The following is a 22,017-nucleotide window of genomic DNA, read 5'->3' as shown; positions in this document are numbered from 1 at the left end:
CCACACCCCAGACTCTTCTACTTACTCCTGCACGGAGTAATGAGAGAACTCAGTGGGACAGAGCAGTTTATGGATATTGCTGACACCGAGTACAGCAGGGGAGGATGGGACACAATTACTTCAGTTCTGTCTGCTTAGCTGTATGGTTGTGGCTTGGGCCACGTCCCTCCTCAGTTGCCCCATACAACACAGAAGATGGTATCAATCACCTTCGTAAAGCACTTAAAGCTTTCTGGTTGACAGCACTATGTACAAACTATGTATTATCATGAAGCATCTTTAATTATGAGCATAAGATACAGATTCCCTCCCCCTCCCCTCCAGGGCTTCAGCTTTGAGTGATACAGACAGAAAGTTTACCATTCTATTTTTACTCTCTCCTTACTCAGTTGAAAGCACTAGTGGAATGTTGCTTCAGGGACTACAGACGTGTCACACAGCTGAAGCCCTGCAATGTTCATGGCCAAAGTTACAGCATCTGTGCCAATCCTCAAAGGTGCTAAATACATATTCATTAATGAGGCCAGTTCTTTTTTCAGGCTTACTTAATCAGTGAAGTTAACCACACCTAGTATTTTCAGGTTTGAAGTTTTCTCATATTTGCTGTCCCAATATACCTTACCTAAACTGGAATGCATATAGAACAGCATGGATATAGCAGCAGCAACAAATAAAGTTTTCAAAACCTGTCACAGTAACTATCTAGGCAGAGCATTTGGACTATTCTTAATGCCTTTGAGACCTACTGGTTTAACTGGTACTAAACTAAGGCAGCTACTGGTGGTCAAGTTCTTCCTTACAGCACACTACATAAAGGTAAGAGGCCAGGAAAACAACATAACTAGCTTGTGCATTCTTGCAGGGAAAGAGTTTGAAACTAGGCACTCTCCCCTAAAGGGAAACAACAATGAAGTAATTCATTTTCAAGACAAAGAAAATCCAGCATACATCAGGAACAACACACACCATGCCACATCTGGAGGAAATACTGATTTTTAGGGTATTCTTACTAGAACATACATGTCCTCAAGTTATAATAAGAACTTCATAGGCTATCATTCAAGTCTGTTTCTTCCTGTTTATACAAATCCATTTGTCACATTCCCTTTCCAAAATTATCTCTAAACGTTGTAATCCAGAGAAATTTAGGTTGCTTGTTGAGAAACATAGATAGGCTTTTTTTCTATAGCATCATTATATACTTCCACAACATATGCATCAACATTTTCAGAAATAAATGGCTATTTAATCTAATATGAATCTAAAAATCTGATTTTGGGGGTAGAAAACCAAAAATCCTCAATTTGGTAAAAATCCCAGATGCAGATTGTGTACCTTGAACAAGAGCTTATGTTGTAAGACGTTTATGTTAGAAAACCTTAACAAGAAAAGTTCAGTCAATACAAATTATTACAAGTAATTTACAGTATCAGAAGAAAACACTGAACCTAATGTTGTGCTTCAGCAAGTACCACTCCAGCATGTCGGCCAAAATACCACAGAAATTACAGCAGATTTTCAGCCTAAATGCCAACACTAAATTGAGAGCAAGGCATTAGATTAAGGATTTTTGGTGTTAACCATAACAACAACTGTCAAATGAGAAAAATCAGAATTACTTCAAGATTCACAGGAAACCCTGGCACACAGCAAGAGCGTGTGTGCCAGTTTCTCACCCCAGTTTCCTTGAATTCACACAAATACAGGTCTAAAATTCTTCACTGTTTTACTGAGCAAAATAGACACTTGATTCTTTAAATCATGTGATGTCTCCTTCCCATCCAAGCCTACAAGTAGTATGTGATTCAAGTTCAGGTAGAGCAGACTCCCTTTGACTTCACATTTGCATTGTAGCAAGAACCAAACAGTTTGCATAGTATTTTGGCTTATGAAGCCACAAAAAAGATAATTTTTTTGGCATATATCCCAGCACACTGTCACAGGAGCAGACAAGTAATTCCACAAATGTGTTCGCACTCAAAATAACTTCAATGGCTGCCAGAGAAATTTAATCAAGGAATCCGCCACAGTTTCACATCTCTATTATTTTACTGCCACACCAGGCAGTCATTTTGTTACGGTATGGAGAAATCCCAGTGCTAATCAATACAGGGTAACTAACACTGGAGTTACAGAACCGAAGGCTCTTGAAAATGTCCTCTTAAAGGCTGTTTTGGAAGTTCATCATTTGCAAATATTACACTACTAAAGGCTTTCTGGACTACGTGACTGTAGTGCTAATCCAGCGATATACCAGCTCTTTTCATATAAATAAACGGATTACGTGGAAGCAACTTCTAGGCACTTCTTAGGATGACGATTTGCACTGCAGTAACTTAATTATACCAAAGCACGAATCACTACAACCGCTCCCTGATTACTGCCTTGTGATAATCAGCGATCTGTTATCAAATATTGATAACTGTGCTCAAAGTTCAACCAAGTCCTAACAAGGGTATTAACTATCACCGGTGAGCTCAAACAACCATGACAAAGGCGGGCGATCTACCCACTGCTGTGTAGTGAAGCCGCTGCAAGTTTCCCTGAACCACCAGGGTAGGTAAAGGAAGGCTATTCCATAGCATTCGCTGGTACAAATTGTAATGTGATTACATTTTAAATTCACTGAATTATACTAATCTACACGAGTAGTTTTGGGGTGAAGGTTGGGTGGTTTGTTTTCCGGGGTTTTTTTTGGTTTGTTTGGGGGTTTTTTTGGTTAATAAAATCTAAATAATACTAGTTCCTCTAAGATATTGCTCCTTTTTCAAATACAACCTTAAGTTACCTTGTGTTCATCTGCCTTGAACATAGGCTCCTGAAGATGTCATATTTCAAAATGAGAAACACCTTCCTGAACCAAAGTAAATCTGCTCGGCAAAACCAAGCACTCAAACAGTGAACCTATTCCGCCTGTTTTTCCCCCCCCCCAGCTTGACCACCACAAGCAGGTTCCTTCTCCCCCCTTCAACTCCCACTTTGTCGGAGTGAAATTCGTGCCACACCACGGCAGCAATTCCACTTGCTTGCCTTGCACCACATATTTTTTAGCCAACTTAGCACCACGCTACCGCCAGCCCAGCTGTGCCACTGTTAAGTAACCAGGCAGGCAGCGGGTCCAGCCTGCGGTCCGTCTTCTGTTACTCATAAATCAGGCTCTGTCCTCACAACCGTTTATATTAATGACCTCACAGCAGAGACAGTTTGACAACTGCAATCAGACTGTGTCCATCCATTCTGATTTTTCAAGCATTTTCCAGAAATAAGAGTCAAAAGAGAAGTGAAAGAAAGAGCATTAAAAAAAAAAAAAAAAAAAAAAAGGTAGTATGCATCATCAGTCAGGAAAGAAAACTTCTGCAAACTTGCACTCTGGAAGAAATCTCTTCCAAGCTAGCTGAAGAGTGGCAAAATGCTGAGATACAAAAGCCAGAATGGGCAGAAAATATGCAATCTGTGCTTGTAGAGCAGATTTATTTTTTTTTTTAATTTAAGGAGCTACAAAGTAAACATTCCTTTGTTTTCTCTTGTACTGAGAACTCAACTGTATTTATAACGTGACTTTTCACCACCACAATAACCCAGAATACTCAATTTTGGTGTTCGGTTTATGTTAGGTTGCTCATTTGTCTACCACATGAACTAGCAGTTGTATGTATAAACAACAAACAGATTTGGAACAGTTGCTTCTGCCTGACTGAGGGTTTTGTTTTTTTCCCTGGATAGCAGGGAATGAGCAAACAGTTTTCATTAAATGTGCATCGAAATTTAAGCAGGAATTTGTGCCATGGGCATGCTGATAGAAGACAACAACATAACTCTGCCTCTACAATCATTAACTCTTTCGTATTGAGCGCAAGTTAGCAAGAAGGCCACTAACAAGCAAAACAAAACCAGTACTGGTGGCTGAGAATTCTGTTTGAACTCCAAACTTTTATCATTCCGCTATTTTATGGCAACAGGTGAATAACACTCCAATACTCAAGTCTGCATTCAGGCAACGAGAGGGAGCACTTTCCTAAATGAATGCTTAAATAAACCCCCCTAGATGTTGGGGGTTTTATCTTATTTCCCTGATCACAGGAGCAAGTGCAATCAGAAACCACTGTAAATTGAAATACAAGAGGCTAGTAACAGTGGAAATAGGACTTAGACATATGAATATATTAAAGTGTAATTCCCACCCACCCCGAGCTCTCTTTGCTTCAGCAGCCTCAGAAATCAACTGGAGTTCTGAATCTCTGTCACAAGGTTATGGTTTTGAAGATACACACATCACCTCTACTCTTCAGTTTCCTGCATCTCCCAGAGTGCCTTCCTAGAGCAATCTTGATTTACACCATTTAGTCCCAAGGCACAATGGGTACATGGTATACTAAAATGATCTCTCACTCCAGCTATTTTAAAACTAGAGCACTGGAGTTAACTTTAACAAGGTATTTTGCATTTAATTAAGAAGCTCTGTAGCAAATAAACATGGGATACAGAAGTCTTAAGCTTTATTTATCAAAGACAGGAAACCTTTACTGTCCACTAAGAACTATCTTCATGACCACAGCATCAATAATTCACAAAAACTCAGTCAGCTACATTCTATTATATACTCTTTACCGTAACCAGTGTACAAAATCTATATGGCCAGTCTCTGAGCTACATTCAAATAACCTGAGACAGCAGAGAAAATTCTGCTACTTTCACAGAGCAGCTCAGTCTATAGTATCTTCTGGAGCGAGAAATTCATTATCTTCACTCCCAGCTTCTATCTCATCTCTGTCCTGCTGTGGTATTTTTCTTTCAGTTGCACACATCATACTCTGTGTTTTATAACACAGCAGAGCTAAGACAGATGAGCATGCTCCTCACAACATGCAACAACATGGTATTAAAACTCCAACAATCCTTTTACTGTTGCAAAAAGCCTGCGTTTTCCACTTTGGATATCCTACACTCAAAAGCTGAAAAAGTGAGGTAAACTGCTCCCTAAAACTGTACTCCTATGAGGGTTTTTATGAAGAAAGATTTGATGATATCCATGTACCTAAACAGTATCTTTTAATATAAAGACTTCAGTTAAAACAAGTATGTGTCAACTAACACAGAAACCGATTCCTGAGGAAACGTTAAAAAAAAATTGAGTGCAAATATTAACACTGGTTATGGTTCTCCACAAGTTTTGTGCTTTCATAGCCGTTTCTTAGATTTCAGTTACTGCCCAGCTGGAGAGCCTTGCCTTATTCCCAAGACCGAAAACTCTGAGAGCCAATGCATTCTGGCTCAGCTCCTAAGCCCATCACGTAACCCCCCTCACCAGCCTTGGCTCAGCACTGGGAGGCTGAGGCTTCACCAGCCTGGAGGAAACAATCTTGCTGCCCTCCAGCAGTTCTCAAAGCATTTTTGTTCGGGAGCACTGTGTTACTCTTTTAGTACTCCAATCTGTTTGATGTGTCAGAGGTGCTCTGATCATCTTGAGCACAGCTCTTACCCTGACTCCTTTCCAAAAAACCCCACCAGCTTTCTGATATATTTTCCTTACCTCTACATACCTATAGCACCATGTGATAGTTGAAGGCCATCCTGCCACAACACTAATTGCCATGAGCTGCACCTATGCAAGACTTAAACCTCTGACTCACGACTTGGGGATTAGTTATCTGAGAAAGTGCAGTGGCTTTTCCTGGAGCTGCTGCCGGCTCCACCCGTCTCCAGCATTTCTGCCCTTCCACCAGGCACAGCTCAGCTGCTCACAAAGCAGGGAACAACTGCTGAGGTGTACAAAACGGAACAGTCAAGGCAAAAAGAAATGGAACCAGTTAAAAAACGAGTTCTTTACATGTATCAGGTTGTAGTTTCTGAAAATACAGTTATTACTGTATAAGCACATAATGAAACAAGATTAAACCCTAAACTGTAATCAAACTGCAAAGCTCACCTAAAATCTCATACTTCTTTTTTTTCAACACCTGGTTATACGCACTATAACTTAACAAAAAGGCATTCCGAGCCCAAGGATATTAAAATGAAAACAGACGTAAATTCTGCTGAAGGCAATTTTTCTAGAGCATTTAAACAATTAAGTGATTTGCTAAACTGGAATTAATCCTTTGGAGAATAATATTAGGAAGGCCAGATGAAAAAAACAAATCCAAAGCAGACCACTCAAATGTGGATACCTATAGCACTTGACCCTAGACCTACTCAGGTAACTAGTCCCACCACTGCTTTAATTCAACTAATTAGCTTTTTCTTTTGGAGGTATGGTTTCTGTTTTGTGATTTGTTTGGTTCTGCTGGTGTTTGGGTTTTTTTCCTATTCTTGCATTCTCTTCTGCCTATTTTATGTAATTTCATTTACATTTCAGTCTCTAAGTAAAAGCTATTTCATCTACAGGTTTTACAAAGAACCTCACATTTTCAAAGATTAACAGCATTAAATGACTAGTTTTGGTACGATTCTTTGATATATCTTACAACCCATTATATGTGAAATATGTGGCATTGATACAGCACCTTCCTTATGTCACTTACAGAGAATTTTAACTACATCCAGAAAATAGGCTGATAAAACAAAAAAAGATTCAAGTATTATCCCCATAATGCTAGCAGAGGAGAACAAAGAAAAAGTTGAACCTTCTCAACAAACAGCAGGTGCTTGTATCTGAAATCCTATTACAGCAGACCAAGTTAAAGCCATTTTCACACTGTTTTTCAAAGATCCCTGGAAATCTGAATGCAGTCTCTCCCACAGAGCACCAGAGCCAGAGTCCAAGATGGGAGCTGGAATGGAAAAGGCCTTGCAAGTACACAAGCAAACTAGGTGCGGCATTTTACCCATCCAGAAGCATTACTATAGCTCTGGCAGCGACTTGAGAGTCTCTGATAGGAAAGGGATGAGAGGACAGAAAGGCAGAATGCAGTACAAGAATGACAGAAAGGTCCTGATACAAAAGGGATTAGTACCAATGAACCGGACTAATATTCCTAAAAAGAACGGACTGCAGATGAATGCATCTGTCCCCAGTATATGAATATTTTATCAGCCAGCATTATATCAAGATGACTCAGCTGGCAGTAGGATTTCTCTTTCCTTTATAAACTTACATTAATATGCTCAAGCACTGTAGAAGAACAAAGTTATTTAATAAGAATGGGCTTCTCTCAAGGATATGCACCATCTCATAAACACTGAAGAGCTTATGCAGAAGTCAACTGAAGAAGCGTCATGGCCTGTGTTATCCAGGAGACCACACACCCTGCTTGGATAGTCCTTTTAATTCTCTGGAAGTATTTCACATATCTTCACATTACTCTAACCATTTCCACAGATTCAAAGAAAGGCAGTATCTCCTTTGGATTTAAAAATCAAAATAATAGGCATTTCCTCTGCACTGACTTGTCTTGTGAGCCATAAATAGGAGTAAATCCTGCTTGGTTAAGTGACACGTAACCTCTATTCTTCCCCCTCACCCCCTCAGATAAGTGGAGAAAACACATACCAATTTTGTAACTGCTCCAAACACTGCGCTTTATGCACTTAAGCATCTGCTGTCAAAGAACTGGCAAATTCACAGCCTCACAGAGAAACACTACTCTCCCGATGAGTCTCTCCTGCCTTCACTCAATTATCCATTTTCAGCTAGATTTGCTAAATATTCCAACAAATACCAAGTGACAACTGTCAAACAGAAGACACTCGTTTCATGAAAGCAATCTATTACTAGAAAAGATTCTTCCAGCATCTTTGCAGAAAACAAGACAAGCTGAGTGTTCTTTCTCTGTGTCATTTTTATACTGGCACTGACTTTTAAATCCGACTCATCAGTTCCTTTCTTCCTAAGCATCCTCAAGTTCTTCCATTCCTGTTGCTCAAATATGGGCTGACTTGACTCTACTAGGATTAAACATCTGTGGCTCCACAAAATCTGTATGTTATCAAGCCAATATTTAAACCTGCACTGTTTTACACTTTGTTTTCCTCTTGCACATGCTCCTTTAATGAACTTTTAGCACAATGAGTGTTCAGGCCCCAGTAACAGTCAATACAAAGCTAAGATGATTAAAAAATATATAGCAATCACCAGGATTAACAGCACCAGATGTTCTAAACCAGCAAACCACAGACAACTAGTTCAGAGCTTAAAAATCAGATTTCCTAGCCAGAGCCTTGATCATCACGAACCCAGGGTCAAAATCCTTCCTCCCTTCTCCCAGTAAATACTACTTAGAATTGTGAACAATAAACTTCAGCACAGAATCAAAGTTTCTCTCGTTTGGTGGATGTGCTCATGAAGCATGCCTTGTGCTCTCCAGGAACTTGAAAAGACCGCACCCAAAATAAATCATTACAGAAACAGTATCTGCATTTAATTTTATGTGAAACCATTAAGTATCAGTAAGTTTTATCTATTCTAAAGTAACAAATGTTAATCTAAGAAATGGGAACAGTACATCTGTACATTTAGAAAAGTACCAACTTTCTTGACTTTCTTAAACTCACATCAGAAAATTCAGTCCTGAAACCAGGTCATATATACTTGCTCAGCTTATTCAGCTATCTTATCTGGGATCATCCGAGCTTCTATGGAGTATAAGACATTTTGCCCAGATTGCACAAATAAAGAGGTTTTAATGATGGTCAAACAGCATACTTGCATGCTTTGTTTTCCGTCAACGTACCTAGTTAGCAAGGCAAATTGCTTTTGTAGGTTTTTTGGTGGTTAACTTTTTTTCCCCTCAAAAATTATGCTTACCAATTAACAGCCACAAGAAGCAGAAGTACCTAGCAGTGCATTGAGGACAACTGTTAATGCAATCACTTAAGTGCATTATTTCAGCTGATGCTAAAGGTAGAAACTGACCTGCAGATGCATCTTAGAAAATTAATAAATAAGTTAAGAGAAGCAGCCTCCTGATGTTACTCAGCATCCTATTTGCCTCCAACTGTGATACAGTCCTCGTAAAGCAAGCAGGCTCCCTACTTGATTGCGGTATCACCAGGGAACAACTGGTTATGCAGGAAAAAAACCTTAGTAATTCCAGTACATGCCACACTGGCACTTAACTGCCTACCAATAAACCAGCATAGCATAAAGAAGTCTTGTACTGTTGGAGTTTCTATTTTTGCAATAACAGATAACAGTGTAGTACTTGGAAAAGTAGGTGTATTAACATCCACATTATGGCCAAATGCCAATTTGTAGTAACATTTTGGTTATGTAGATTTTCTCCATTCACCATTTCACAACACACGCACTTTTAGTTATTAGCAGTTCTCACGCAACACACATTTTTCATATTTAGCTCTGCACACAGTTTCATTTTACAAATTAATAGAGTTTTCTTTTCTCTTAGTACCACAAAGCTTCCAGGACAGAGGCAAAACAGAACTATCTAATGAGAATTAAAAACAAAAAAAAACCCAACACATTCCCCCCCCAAAAAACAAACAAACAAACAAACAAACTTGAAGAGGAAGTCTGATCAGTTTTACAGTGAAGAGCAGGAAAGAACATAGTTCACATCAGACTGTCACCCTGAAGCACGGGGAATAGTGGAAGGAAGAAAAGCAGAGTAACAAATGATAAAGAACGTCTGCTAAACCAAGTTCCTGCTCTCCCCTCAACATCTCAATAATAAAATTAGCCAAGTTTAAGCTACATCGCTTCCTTTATTTCAAATCAACATTCACTTCATAATAATAAAAAAACCCCCAACAAAACAGAAAATTGCAGCCAATGTCCAACCAAAGAGACTAACAATCTTTAGTTCAGTTTCTCCTGCTGCTGAAATACAACAAGTTTAGAACTGTATCCAGCTAAGAATCATCCAAGATCCTCAGGTTTAATGTTCCTCATCATGTGCATTAATTACTAAAGTGGATTTTGGAGTGGAAAGAGTAATTTCCTGAAATAACTGGAAGGTGCCAGATCTTATTTATCTCAATAGTGTCTGTCCAGTGCTCTAAGCAAAACAGTCTACAGATCTCAGATCAGCTCTGACAGAGGGGCATCCAGTTTGGAAGGGTGGTGTATTTGGCACCAGTTTGCTTAGTCTCAGGACAGAAAAGAACTCAGTAAACTAAGGGAACCTTACAACCCTCTACAAAACAGAGTGAACACTGAGGATTTATGACAATCTTACCTTTCGCATCAAGAATTCAGATCCAAGTTACATTCAAGTACATTCCAACATCTTTGTTAGTTGTTAACGCAAATACAAATCAAAATAATTATTTTTTAAAAAGACAACTATATTTGTGCCTGTGTATCTTTGCAGATAGTACCTGCATTATCAGAATGATTTTTTGGTATAAATTTCAAAAACAGGATAAAGAACTAGTACTGGTTTTATGCACAGGGGGCTTTAGAAGCGAACATCACACTACAGGAATAATTAGCAAGAGCTCAAGGGAGAAGGCAGAGGGTTTTGTATCCAAGAAAGAGAAGTTTGGAAGCTGGCAGAGGTTCAGCAAAAGCCAAAACCTTCTAGGCATACTGGTCAGACTTAAGGTTAAACCACCACTTAGTATCTTAAACTACAGTACTGGCTCCTCTGAAAGGGTACTTCTTGCATCAGAAAGAGATGCCTGCAATATATGCTAACTCACAGTGTACTTATTAATCAATCTGAGGCAAAGGTTACATGTTCACGAAATAGTATGCATATAAATAGCAAAACTGTAGCTGAAACTGCCCCACCTCTTTCTACAACACTGGTACTTGGTTAAACTTGCCAAGATGCCAGTACTCAGACTGGAACACAAACTTTTTCTGTAGTATTTTTAAGACACATTAAAACCCATGCTTTACTAGAAAAATAGACAAGGTTTTCACAGTAGAGAACAACAAGAAATACTATGAAGAAAATGTGTAGTACAACTTAATATGCAAGGTGAGGTACATTCCAGTCTTGGGGGAAGGCGGAGATAGGCTGGCTCTTGACCAGCTCCCTCAATGTAAGAATTCTCCAGGGAACACCTCCTAAATAAATATGATACCAAATCAGCTACTTCACTAAAAAAAAAAAAAAAAACACAAAAAAAAACCCCACAAACAAAAAAACCAACAAAACCAACACAACACACCAAAATATACACACACTTTTGTGAGAAATTAAGCTATAAAAAACAAATAGCACTTTGGAGAAGAGTTTTGTAAATTTGTCCTGGAGAACATGCTTCAAAAACAAGGCCATTTTCTTGAAAGATGCCACTTTCCCCAAGCTGTCATACAGCCAACATCCTACTCTAAATAAATTAATCAGATGTTGGGGAAGACTATACAGAAGTGGGACAAAGACCAAGATCTGTACAAACCAACCAGTCCAGTGCTTAAAGCAGCAAATTAACTACTCAAAATTTCCTTTAAAGTGTAGATGGTTCCGTACACCATTTTGGTTGCAAAAAGCTTAACAGAAGCCTACCCCCATATTACAGCTGGGTTCTCTTATTTTGCATATAATTAAGGCTTGCAATTTATTGAATAGTGTATTAGTTAAATCGAAGTGGCTTGTTTAATTTATATAAATAGCCATTAACATTCATGGAATAATGATAAAATAATCTGAACTTTATCCCAGTTTATCTGCACACTGGAAAAAAACATATAGCTGGTTTCACTTCTTTGCTGATCTTAAACACTGTTTTTCAAGTTCTATGAGAACATCCTAAGCAAAGCTAACTAAATGTCAGCAAAGACAAGGAACGTCCAGAAAGATCCCATGATCTGAGCAAAACCCTTTCTAAACAATCTTATTAATAAGGGAAACATTTCAAGCCGTATTATTTAAAGGGTGCTTTCCTGAGAAACATGCTGAAGCTGCTCTCAGTTTTCAGGCTTGTTGGATCCCATTAACCATTACTCCATAGCTGTTCATTTGCTGCACACAAAAAGAAACGGCCATGCCACTTCACAAAGTTAAAATTTCACTGGTTTAACATACTGGGATCTTAAGAAACTTGGCAGTGTCCTGTAGAAAAAATATTTTTTAAAAATCTTTGAGCTCCTAGCCGACACTGCATGCCTTGAGGAGGGTTATTTGCCAGCCCCCAATGTATGCAGCTTGTTTCAGCAGCATGGCTTGGCTGATAAACAAGGCTCACAAGAGTCTTAAAGTAACTTTTCTATATGTAAGCGGGATTTTTTAATCAGGCATGGTAACACAGCTCTTCCTAAATGCTTACCCCAAACTGTCTAAACCAACAATTCATTTCAAATTAACAGTTAAAAAAAGCATTTTCACCTTGAAAGGTGTATCTAGAAAGAATTTCAAGAGACTGTACCAACAAATATTACAGTCAGGAAAGCATACATGAAGTTTTTCTAATAAATCTGCAATACAAAAACCCCAGAGGTAATGCTTTGAGATTATCTCTAATTTAAACTTTTCCTTCTGAACTTTGAGGCAAGTATACTAACTTAAAAGCTCATCTTCCACATCAACATCACTCTTCATTTGTGAACCCACATGGAATTCCCCTTTTTGAAAGACGAGACATGGCAGGTTTGTTTCACAACTGTAGGGATTTTTCCAAAAACGTGCATGTGCTCAACAGGAGACATGAAACCAAGGGTGGGAAGGTGGGTGGGCAATGAGCCAGATCCTACTGTTCAGCACAATTTTGTGCCTTTGTGTTATTAGGTCTCAGTCAGCAAATCCAACCACAATGTGTAATGCCAATAGGAGAAGCTTTGTTCTATAAAGGTAACATAGTGGTTAAAAAATACAAAGATATGGATATAAATAATGCCAGTATAACACTGCCATTATACAACTGGCCTAAGTTTGCACCTTTCTGTGATTGTTTGCAGGCAGCATAGCTTAATGTGCAAACATGCCACAATAACCCATTTTTCTCAAATTGGCCTTCGGAATAAAGAATGCAATGATGTTCCTTATACACCATGCACTATTCACCCCATTCTACATTCTTAGCCTCTATTAAAAGCACCTTTGTTCCTCTGTGTTCATACAGAGTTTCCTGGGTTTACAATCACACACCTCCATTGCTCACAGAACCTGACACATTAAAAGCCCCACACCAACAAAACACTCAGTTTGAGAAGCAAGAATGAAAATCAGCTTCCTCATCAGATGTCAGGCTGAGTATACAAGACCAGTGTAAGTCATTCATCTAAAAAAATGGAAAGCAGGACAGTCAAGATGGAGCAGTAGCGAACGGGTCACTGAAACCCCTTATATTCAATTCACAAGTACTAGTCTCTAAGCAACATCAGTTATCTGCAGTTATCTGCTACCCACTGACTCTAGGGAACACAAGCAGTTTGTCCACCTATTTTATTTTAGGCCATACAAACTCAGGATTTCAGAGTTAGGCAAAAAACAATACTTGTTTCAGATCAAGAGAAACAGTCAATGTATACTACAATTAACACGAAGTGACACTTAAGAGCCACCAGCATTCAAAAATTGTAAAGGTGTGCCTTTCCTAGATTCAAGAAAACACAAGGAATCCCTCATCTTGCACACAGATAAGTGCCTTCAATTACTCTCAAGTGCAGAGGCAACTAAAACTATCTCCTAATGGTAGAAAGATTTTCTGCTGGTTTTAAGGTCTAACTGGCAAAAGCAAGCCTGTATGTGTACAAGCATGTCAGGTACAACACATTCATAGCTTATTTCACCAATTATTTCAACTGCTTCCAATGCAGCCTTGTAATTGATTTGTAATTGGGAGGGATGGCAAAAGGAAATGTCAGTTATTAATTAAATTTATTACTGGCTTTAGGAAAAGAAAAAGAGCTGTTATTTGTTCATTTAATTTATTAGTGCTACATAATTTTAAAACTGTTGGCTTTAAAGCCAACAAAAAAATGCAACTGAGGAACTAATTTCTCAATATTTTGCTTAAAAGTGGTTTTGGGGCAAGGTTTAGAAGTTGCTATAATCCCATTGCCCTCTCCACCAGGCAAATGTCATATTAAAACAAACCATGAAATGCATTCGGGCTCCAAACAGCTACTTGCTTGGCATTGCCTTTGTATTTGTCTATCTCCACATGAGGAAGCATCACAGGACCAAAAAAACCCTAGAAAACCAAAAAGAACCCGTTTTCTTCATTCAATATGGAAATACAAATATCCATTTCCTCCAGAAGCATCCATTTTCCCCACAAAACCAGTCGCTGGCAGACTTGCACAGCTTGAAATGTTCTCCACCTGTTATACACACAGGTATCTACAGTCCTGGACAGCATTGCTAACTGTGCTTTGGGTTTTTTATTTATTCTTTGTTCATTTTACTGATGTTCACAAGGAACAAGCTAGTGTAAACTTAGCCCAGCACTTAGAAACACTCCAAAATAGCAGAGTAACAGAGGATAAAACCTGAATTTTGGACAGATTTTTAGTTTTGAGGTTGCAATGGACTGGAGATTGACCCTGGCTTCAGAGTAAAACCACTGAGGTTTACACAGTCCAGGTTATACCCCAGTTTAAGAGTTAAGAACAACCTGAACAAATCCACAGGTCAAACAGCCACTGTGTAACAACCATCAGCTCAGTCTCAAAAGGTGACACGCTTTGCTATCCTGAATGGGAGAAAGGCAAGCTTTTCCCCTTCCTTTCTTGCGCACTTCACGCAGTTTAGCGCTAAAAAGCAGACAGAAGCCTTCAGTTACTTCAGCATGTAGGATTTAACAGTGTGCTCCTCTAGAAACCTCGTTCAATGCTCTGACAATGTTGAGACCCAGGTCCTACAACCTTTGTACGGCAGCATAAGCGAACACCTCCAGTTCAGGCAGCTGAATTTCAGGACTGTCTACACTCAGGATAACAAATATAGTTAGCCAAAGGCTCTTTGGCAGCTTATATTTATTCCCAAATAACACTAGTTGCAAAATATTCTTGACAGTGAAAAAAAAGATTTTTTTAAAGAAGCTTTGATCTTGAAGTCCTGACAGAAATAGGAAAATACTTAACAAAACTACTTTTACTTTGGTGACTAAACTATGTAATATGATGCCAAAGCTCAGTAAACATTTTGCATAACTTTGAACATCAGAGCACCTGTTTTGAACAGTTGTTGGTATTTGTCCCTGCGATGCTCATCATCTGAATTAGTCTCTGCTCACTGCACAGACAAGAATGGGAGACTGTTCGGTGTGATTCTATTTCTGAACAAAGTTGTATGCGTTTTTTTGTGAAGTACTGACCATGGCAGGTAGAATAAGTTAAGTTTTAGAGAATAGTCTCTTTAAATAATGCTTTGCACACATCATACCGATATTATGCAAAAACTGGAAGCGGAAAAAACCCTATTAAAGTCAATGACAGAATAATCTACTACGTGACGCACCATGAACAAGGGAATCTCTATTACTCCAGGACTAGTTATCATGACTCCACCAAGCACTGCCTTTGGCCATGTCAGGAATTTAGTTGGTAACCTTTTATCAAAACCTCTAAGTATTCAATCTAAAGAACTCAGGTTAGATCACGCACAGAAACACAGTGCTAGTGAAAGAAGATTCTGCTGCAAAGAAAATTAAAGTTTAAATTAACTCTTTTGATAAATCAAGGTAAAAAACCCTGAAGCTATTATTCACCTAGAAAGCTGTAACCACTTCAGCAAATCCAAATGGAGACAAACTAAACTGACACAACCTCCGAAGATTAGCTATCGCTCCAGGCTAATCCAATTAGGTGAGTTTCCTAATTTTATGCAAATGAAAAGTAACACTTTTCCACCAACTCCTGCAAAGGAAACAGCAATAAGGGGAGACTGACCATCAGCACTACAAATAACAAAATTCCCATATAATAAAAGGTTTTGGGGGATTTCTCTAAATTACATTGGGGGAAAAAGCTTTAAAAAAACCACTTTAAACTATCTGCTATGCACTGATCAAAAGCCCTTGCATTTTACTATACCATTTCACAATTCAATTCCTTCCATCATCCCATATTGACCAAGAAGCATAATGAAAAATGGAAGTGAACCGGCGCTCTCCTATGAACTGAAAGACAAGCTCAACTGTGCATGTGCTGAGAATGAAGGATTTAAACATTACAGTAACATCTGTCATTTAGCAAAAGCTTAAATAGAAACAAAGGACGCTAGTTTATACTGTGCACCATAAAAAAATGTCAAGATGTATTTTGTTAAGTGCAACAAGAACAGCTTTTCTAAACTATTTATTAACTACTCCTTCTTCACCTCCTTTCAATATTTAAGAGATACACTAACAGGTTCTCCTCTTTAATTACTACAGCAGCAGAGAAAGGGGGAAAAAGTACCTTCTTTTATTGGACTGAGGTTTTAAAACATTTCACAAATCTCCAAATTTTTAAAGAACATACAAATTGATTTTAATATAAATAGCAAGCAATCAACAAAGCAGTCATGGTTTTGTGCTTAAGCACTGTACCCAAACCCTAAGCGTGTATCCTGTTTTTAAGCACTGTACATTGTCTTAATGTAGAAGTGTTAGAAAGTTTAACCTTCCCATGTGGAATTCAGGAAAGGGGGGGAGGAAGATGACAATCAAGTCCTTCTGTGCAGATGTTGTACTTAAGTCACTCAGATATTAGGCTAAGAGTTAAGCACATCTGAATAAAAAGCAGTAACTTGAAACTGTACGGACCACGAGAGAGGAGTCAGATAAGGCTTCTCTTCCATATGGTTCTGGAACAAACGGAACAGAAACAGACCAACTTGCCTACAATAAAACACTCAGAAAAAACGTCACCTGAAGCAATAAACAGAAGATTCTTTTTGAGAAATATTTAGATGCCAGATGGAAATACGTTAATCAAGTGGAAACAGACACACGTGAAAGGCCAAATTAATTACTGATTAATACTCAACATTGGACCTAGAGCAACCAATGCTACAGTCAGACCTCTGAAGGAACATCTATAAGAACTCATTTCAAGGGAATGAAGTCAACACCTTTACCTGGGCTGAAAGACAGTTAGCATTCAAACTTACTAATTACTAAAATTATCACTTAAGAGTATATTTTATTCATGAGAAGATAGGCTCATTTAATTAGAGTTAAGGAAGATAAGTTAACCTTTATAAAGACTAAAAGAACAAAGAATAGTTGACACTGATTTTCCAAAGACAGGCTGATAATTGAAACCGAACAAAAAAATTGATGACTCTTTCATCCACTGTTTACAAGATAGTTTTACAATTAAGTTATGTAAAGTTTGATACCTAAATATGCATGTAATAACAAGATCCACTTGCAGTACCTTGAAAAAATATACAGTCAGACTTCGCAGCCATGTTTGCAACCACATCCAGCTCACCATCATTTCTAAAATTTGGCAGAAATCTGTTTCATCCAAGTGTAGGGTTAATTCTTTTAACTTTCAAAATACACAGAAAAACTTCTTTTCGCCAGGTATCAGTGGTACTTCAAAGGCACAATTTAAAGAAAAAGAGAAAAGAAAGAATCGGACTTCCAGCATTTTGATGATTCCCTTCTGCTGCCAGGTGGAACGCCTGCTAGATTCAGAAGAGCAGCAGCTTCCCACAGAACTTAGCACAGATGACTAAATGCTTTCGATGGCATAGAGAACCTCTTATTTTAAGGCTTCACTTTTAACTTTGCATTACAGTTCACTGCCATATGACTACAGGCCAAACGTCAGGAATTTGCATTAAGAATGAAAGCATACACAAACTCTTGAAAGCTACCAATGAACTGCTGCAGCAGAAATGGTATGATATGACACTTTCCCTCAAGGGGCAGACTTGTATTTTTACAGCAGAATATTTCACTTAATTGTGAGCCACTTGGACTTATTAAAAGGGGCTAAGAAATGATCAGTCTCCTAAAGTTCACACTACCGCTTCGAGAATCCATCAGCAGAAAGATTATTGCTTTGCCTCATATCTGACAGTCACCTGTCAATAGACAGAATCTTATTTTTTTTAAGCTTACACTTTTTTTTACTGGGCACCGAAAATACTGCAGTATTTCCTGTGGCTCCCAAAAAAATCTAACGAATGATAACACAACTACTCTAACAGTACTCTCAAGGTAGCACTAAGATGTGGGATTTTCAAACATGGCAAAGTAAGAGCTGGCAAATTTCAACCCCTCAATTTAAGGGGGAAAGCAGAACCTAGATCTTACATAAACCACAGAAAGGACTCTAATGGAAAACTATATACTTCTCCATTCACAGTTTATATAAAAGCACCCAATCCTCTCAGAGCAAGGTAGAGATATGTTGGCATCATCTACTTGGTCAGGCTTCTCAAAGACTGAAGTGTAGAACCCCTTGTTTCTCTATCTACGTAGATCTTAAACATGTACTAAATGCCTGTCAAGACAGGAGCACTTCCAGGCAGATGTGAAGCATCTTTTCAGAGCTCTAGAAGGCTTTCATGAAAAAATATCATCAACTAAGCATTTAGTGAAACAGAAAACACAGCAACTGAAGGACAAGCATTAACTAGGCTTGGCTTAGACATAGCACTTTTCATCCCTTAAACATTATTTACGCCATCCATATGCAAAATAGTGGTATTTAATAATTTATTCTGCATACAGCATACCAAAATTATTTATGTATATAAACCCATACTCTTTCTAGTCAAGTAAAACTTCTAGATTTTAGTTTTGGGAGGGGTGGTAGGGGGTGGTGTTTGTTTTGTTTTGGGGTTTTTTTGAAGGGTTGTTTTTGGGGGGTGGGGGTTTTTTTGTTTGTTTGGTTGGTTGGATTTTTTGAGAGAGAGTCCTGGAAAATGAACCCAGAATCTTGGTTTGTTCACTTAATAGACAGAACACATGCCACAAAAGGGTAACTTCCCCCTACACCTTTCTCTCCCACGTTCTTAGCTTGACTTGGGCAGACCAATGTCAAAAGCCATTTGGACTCCACGACTGACCAATCCCCAGATCCTTGAAAAGCCAATTATCTAAATTAGTAACAACTCCTGTCACTATTTTTGAAGCTGGCACGTATCCCTAAGACACTAAATACTCATTTCACGTAAGCCAAGTTCATCTACACAATCCCTGGGCCAAGAAAAGAAAGTGTTCACCGTTCTTTTCTCTTGCCCTACTGCAAAATTTTAAGCTTTTTAAAGCTCTCTCTTTCAGGGTATGTTCTGCAAGGCCCTACTTTAAGAACTGCTTATGCAACAGCAAAAGCGGCTCACGGTTTCTGTAGACAGAAGAAGCAACAGAGGCCCAGGGATGCCAATCAACTGTGGGAAGCAGCCAGAAGCAACAGCCCTGCCCAGGATTTCCTAGAAGCCAAGGGCTCCCTATTCCTACTGGCCACGCCACCTTGCCAGTGCCTTCTCACTGCTGTTCCATCCTTTCGGATGCCACTTACTTCGGCATCTCCTCCTGGCAGGATCCCCAGCTCTACTTCCACCTGTCAACACTTCTTCCTTCCACCCCACTACCCTAACCCATTGGGTAACAGTTGTTCAGTTGCCGAAAGAGAAAAGAGAAGTCTCTGTCGCACGAGCTTGTGCGAAATCCCAGACACACCACAGAACACCAGCGGTCTCTTGGTAAGCACCAGCCCAGGCTACTGCCAAATCCAGCCAAGGCTTTGGCTCACCTGGGTTACCCCTAAGCAGCAGCAGACAGCGGTGGGCAAGTCGCAAACAAAAGGGAGTTTGCACCTTGCAAGCTCAAACTGCAACCAGTGCAGTATCTCTTGCTCAAGATGAAGACTTTCAATGGTGAAGTGATGGCTAACACGTAATACAGCTGAATAAACCCCTAAATCTAGAAAAAACCCAAGGATGAAGGTGTGCACACTCTTAACAAATTAAGCCATCCAGAAAAATCACATTGTGCTGTTGATGGAACATCTGGTGATGCCATCAAAATAACTCAAGCCATCACAAACCCTTCCCCTCCACCTCTCAGCAGGCTAACCGCGCAGACGCTGGACTTATTCGGATTAAACTGAGATACAGAAACACCTTGTCCCCAATACCCATTTACCTTGTCCTGAGGGCCTGCCAGGCTGCATCAATGTCTGCGTACAGGTTTTTCTCGGAGGGCTTGCCGGTGCTCACCCCGTAGCCAGAGTAGTCATAAGAGAAGACGTTGCAGTTGATGCGGGAGCCAAGGCCAATGTAGAAGCTGCACATCTGGCCCAGGTCCACGGCATTACCATGCGAGAAGAGCAGCGTGTACCGGCCAGTGGGGGCACAACGTACGAACATGCAGCCCAGCCTGTTATCTCGAGCAGTGCGGGAGAAGAACACTTCCACGGCATCCAGTTCCCGCTGCGAATACTGCCAGTCCGCCCGCTCGCTCAGGTGCAGGCTGCAGGTGCCCGATCCCGTGGGGGTCCCTGCCCCGGCCGCCGCCCCCGCCTCCTGCTGCTGCTCAGGCTGCAGCACCGTGTAGGTGGGCTCGGGGGGCAGGAAGGCCAGCTTGGCGGCGATGCGGCTGGGGCAAGGCGGGCAGCAGAACAGCCAGCACAGCTCGCCCAGAGAGAAACCGTTCATTCTGGGGCCTTGTTCTGGCATCAGAGACACTGGAGAAAAACTGACCTACGCTTGGAAAGAAGTCACAGAGCCAAGCAGCCCGCAGCCCTGCTCCAAGGCAACCCCTTCCCGCAAGGCTGCCAGCTGCCCTCCCAGCACGCAACGGCGACAACCTTGGAGGAACCGCAGCTCAGCAAGAACGGTGCAGCTCTCCTAAGCCTGCAAACGCGCTTGGAAAAAATCAAATTAAATTAAAAACAAACAAGAACAACAAAAAAAAAAGCCAAGAAAACCCACAAGCCCAGAAACGTAAACGGAGTACAACCAGCCTTTAAACCCCCCCCAACTAACGCTACGGTACCGGCAGCTACCCGAAGCACCAGCCGAGACCCCCCAGCGGGAACAAGTCACACATCGACAAACCGCCCCCCAGCCCCACGGCCCGGCGCCGCACAGGGAGGCGGCCGCCCCCCGCCGAGCCGCCCCCGCAGGGAGCGCGCACCGCGCCGGCGAGGGCCCTTCCCCGCCGCGCCGCCCCCGGCCCCGCCGCCCCGGCCCCCGCAAGCAGCGACAGGCTCCCGGCGGCGCCCCGCGGAGGAGGGGGAGGGGAGGGAAGGGGAAGGCAAGGTCGAGGCTCAGCCGCGCGTGGCGGCGGGCAGGGCCATGCCGGCTGCGGCGCGCAGGCAGGAGCAGGCAGCGGCCATGTCCCGGCGCTCTCCCCCCGGCGCAGCCGCACCGCTTCCGGGTTACGGGCGCGGAGCGGGGCCGCCCGCCGCAGGTGCCGGCGGGGCGAGGCGGGGGCCCGGCACTGCCCACAGCGCCCGCCGCGGCTCGCGGGTGCCCCCTAGGCCCCGCGCGGGGCGCCCAGCAGGTGCGCGGGAGGGGCGGGAGGGGCGGGAGGGGCGGGAGGGGTGGGGTGGGGCGGGGCGGGGCGGGGCGGGGAGCGGCGGCCCCGCCGAGCCCAGCCGGGACGCGGCCTCCCGCGCGAGGAGCGCGCCGCTGGCCCTTTAAGGGAGCCCCCCGCCGCTGCCGCGGTCACGTGCGGCAGGCGCGCTCGCGCCCCCTCCCCCGCCGCAGCCGCCCACCTCCCGCGCATGCGCGGCGGGGCCGGGGGCCGCGGCTGAGGGGCGGGCTGGGGCGGCCCCCTCCGACCTGCCGCGGCCGCGGGGCTCCCCCCGCGCTGCTGCCGAGCCGCGAGCTGCGGCGCGCCCGGTCGCCCTGAGGGGAGGGCTGTGGGCTCGGCCCTCCCGGCGCGGCGGGCCCGGGGCGCCGGTCAGGGGCGGCTGTCCCGGTCACGCCAGGCCGGCAGGCCGCGCCTCGGGCAGCCGGGTTGGGGGGCGCCCGCTGGCCTTGGGCCTTGCGCACAGAGGGCGGCCGATGGCATCGCCAGGAGTGCCGAGGGCTGCTCCTCGGCCGGCAGCTTCCAGCGCGCCGCTCGCCAGGTGCCGAGCATGCGGCGTGTCCCTGGCTCGAAGGCAGTAGAGACCCCTGTACCTCCAAGCCGTGGCTGAAACGGGTCAGTTTACCACAGAAAACTTAAAGAGAAAACGGTGCGAATGCAGAAGCCTCATTTCCTCAGAAAATCAGG

General features: G+C 42.0%; 1 protein-coding gene across 1 annotated transcript in view; it reads right to left on the bottom strand.

Annotated features, from left to right (window-relative positions):
* The window catches only part of ABHD17C (abhydrolase domain containing 17C, depalmitoylase), a 30,531-nt gene extending 9,280 nt beyond the window's left edge, over positions 1-21,251 (bottom strand). Inside the window, exon 1 of the mRNA XM_005436599.3 lies at positions 19,939-21,251. Within this exon, the coding sequence (XP_005436656.1) occupies positions 19,939-20,471 (533 nt within the window). The 5' untranslated portion in view covers positions 20,472-21,251. The remainder of the gene's footprint in view (positions 1-19,938) is intronic.
* Positions 21,252-22,017: the final 766 nt, after the last annotated feature.

The sequence above is a fragment of the Falco cherrug genome, chromosome 7, assembly GCF_023634085.1.
Source record: "Falco cherrug isolate bFalChe1 chromosome 7, bFalChe1.pri, whole genome shotgun sequence".
In the NCBI taxonomy this organism is placed as follows: domain Eukaryota; kingdom Metazoa; phylum Chordata; class Aves; order Falconiformes; family Falconidae; genus Falco; species Falco cherrug.
Note: the sequence above shows the minus strand (reverse complement) of the source record. Positions and strands in the feature narration are given on the sequence as shown.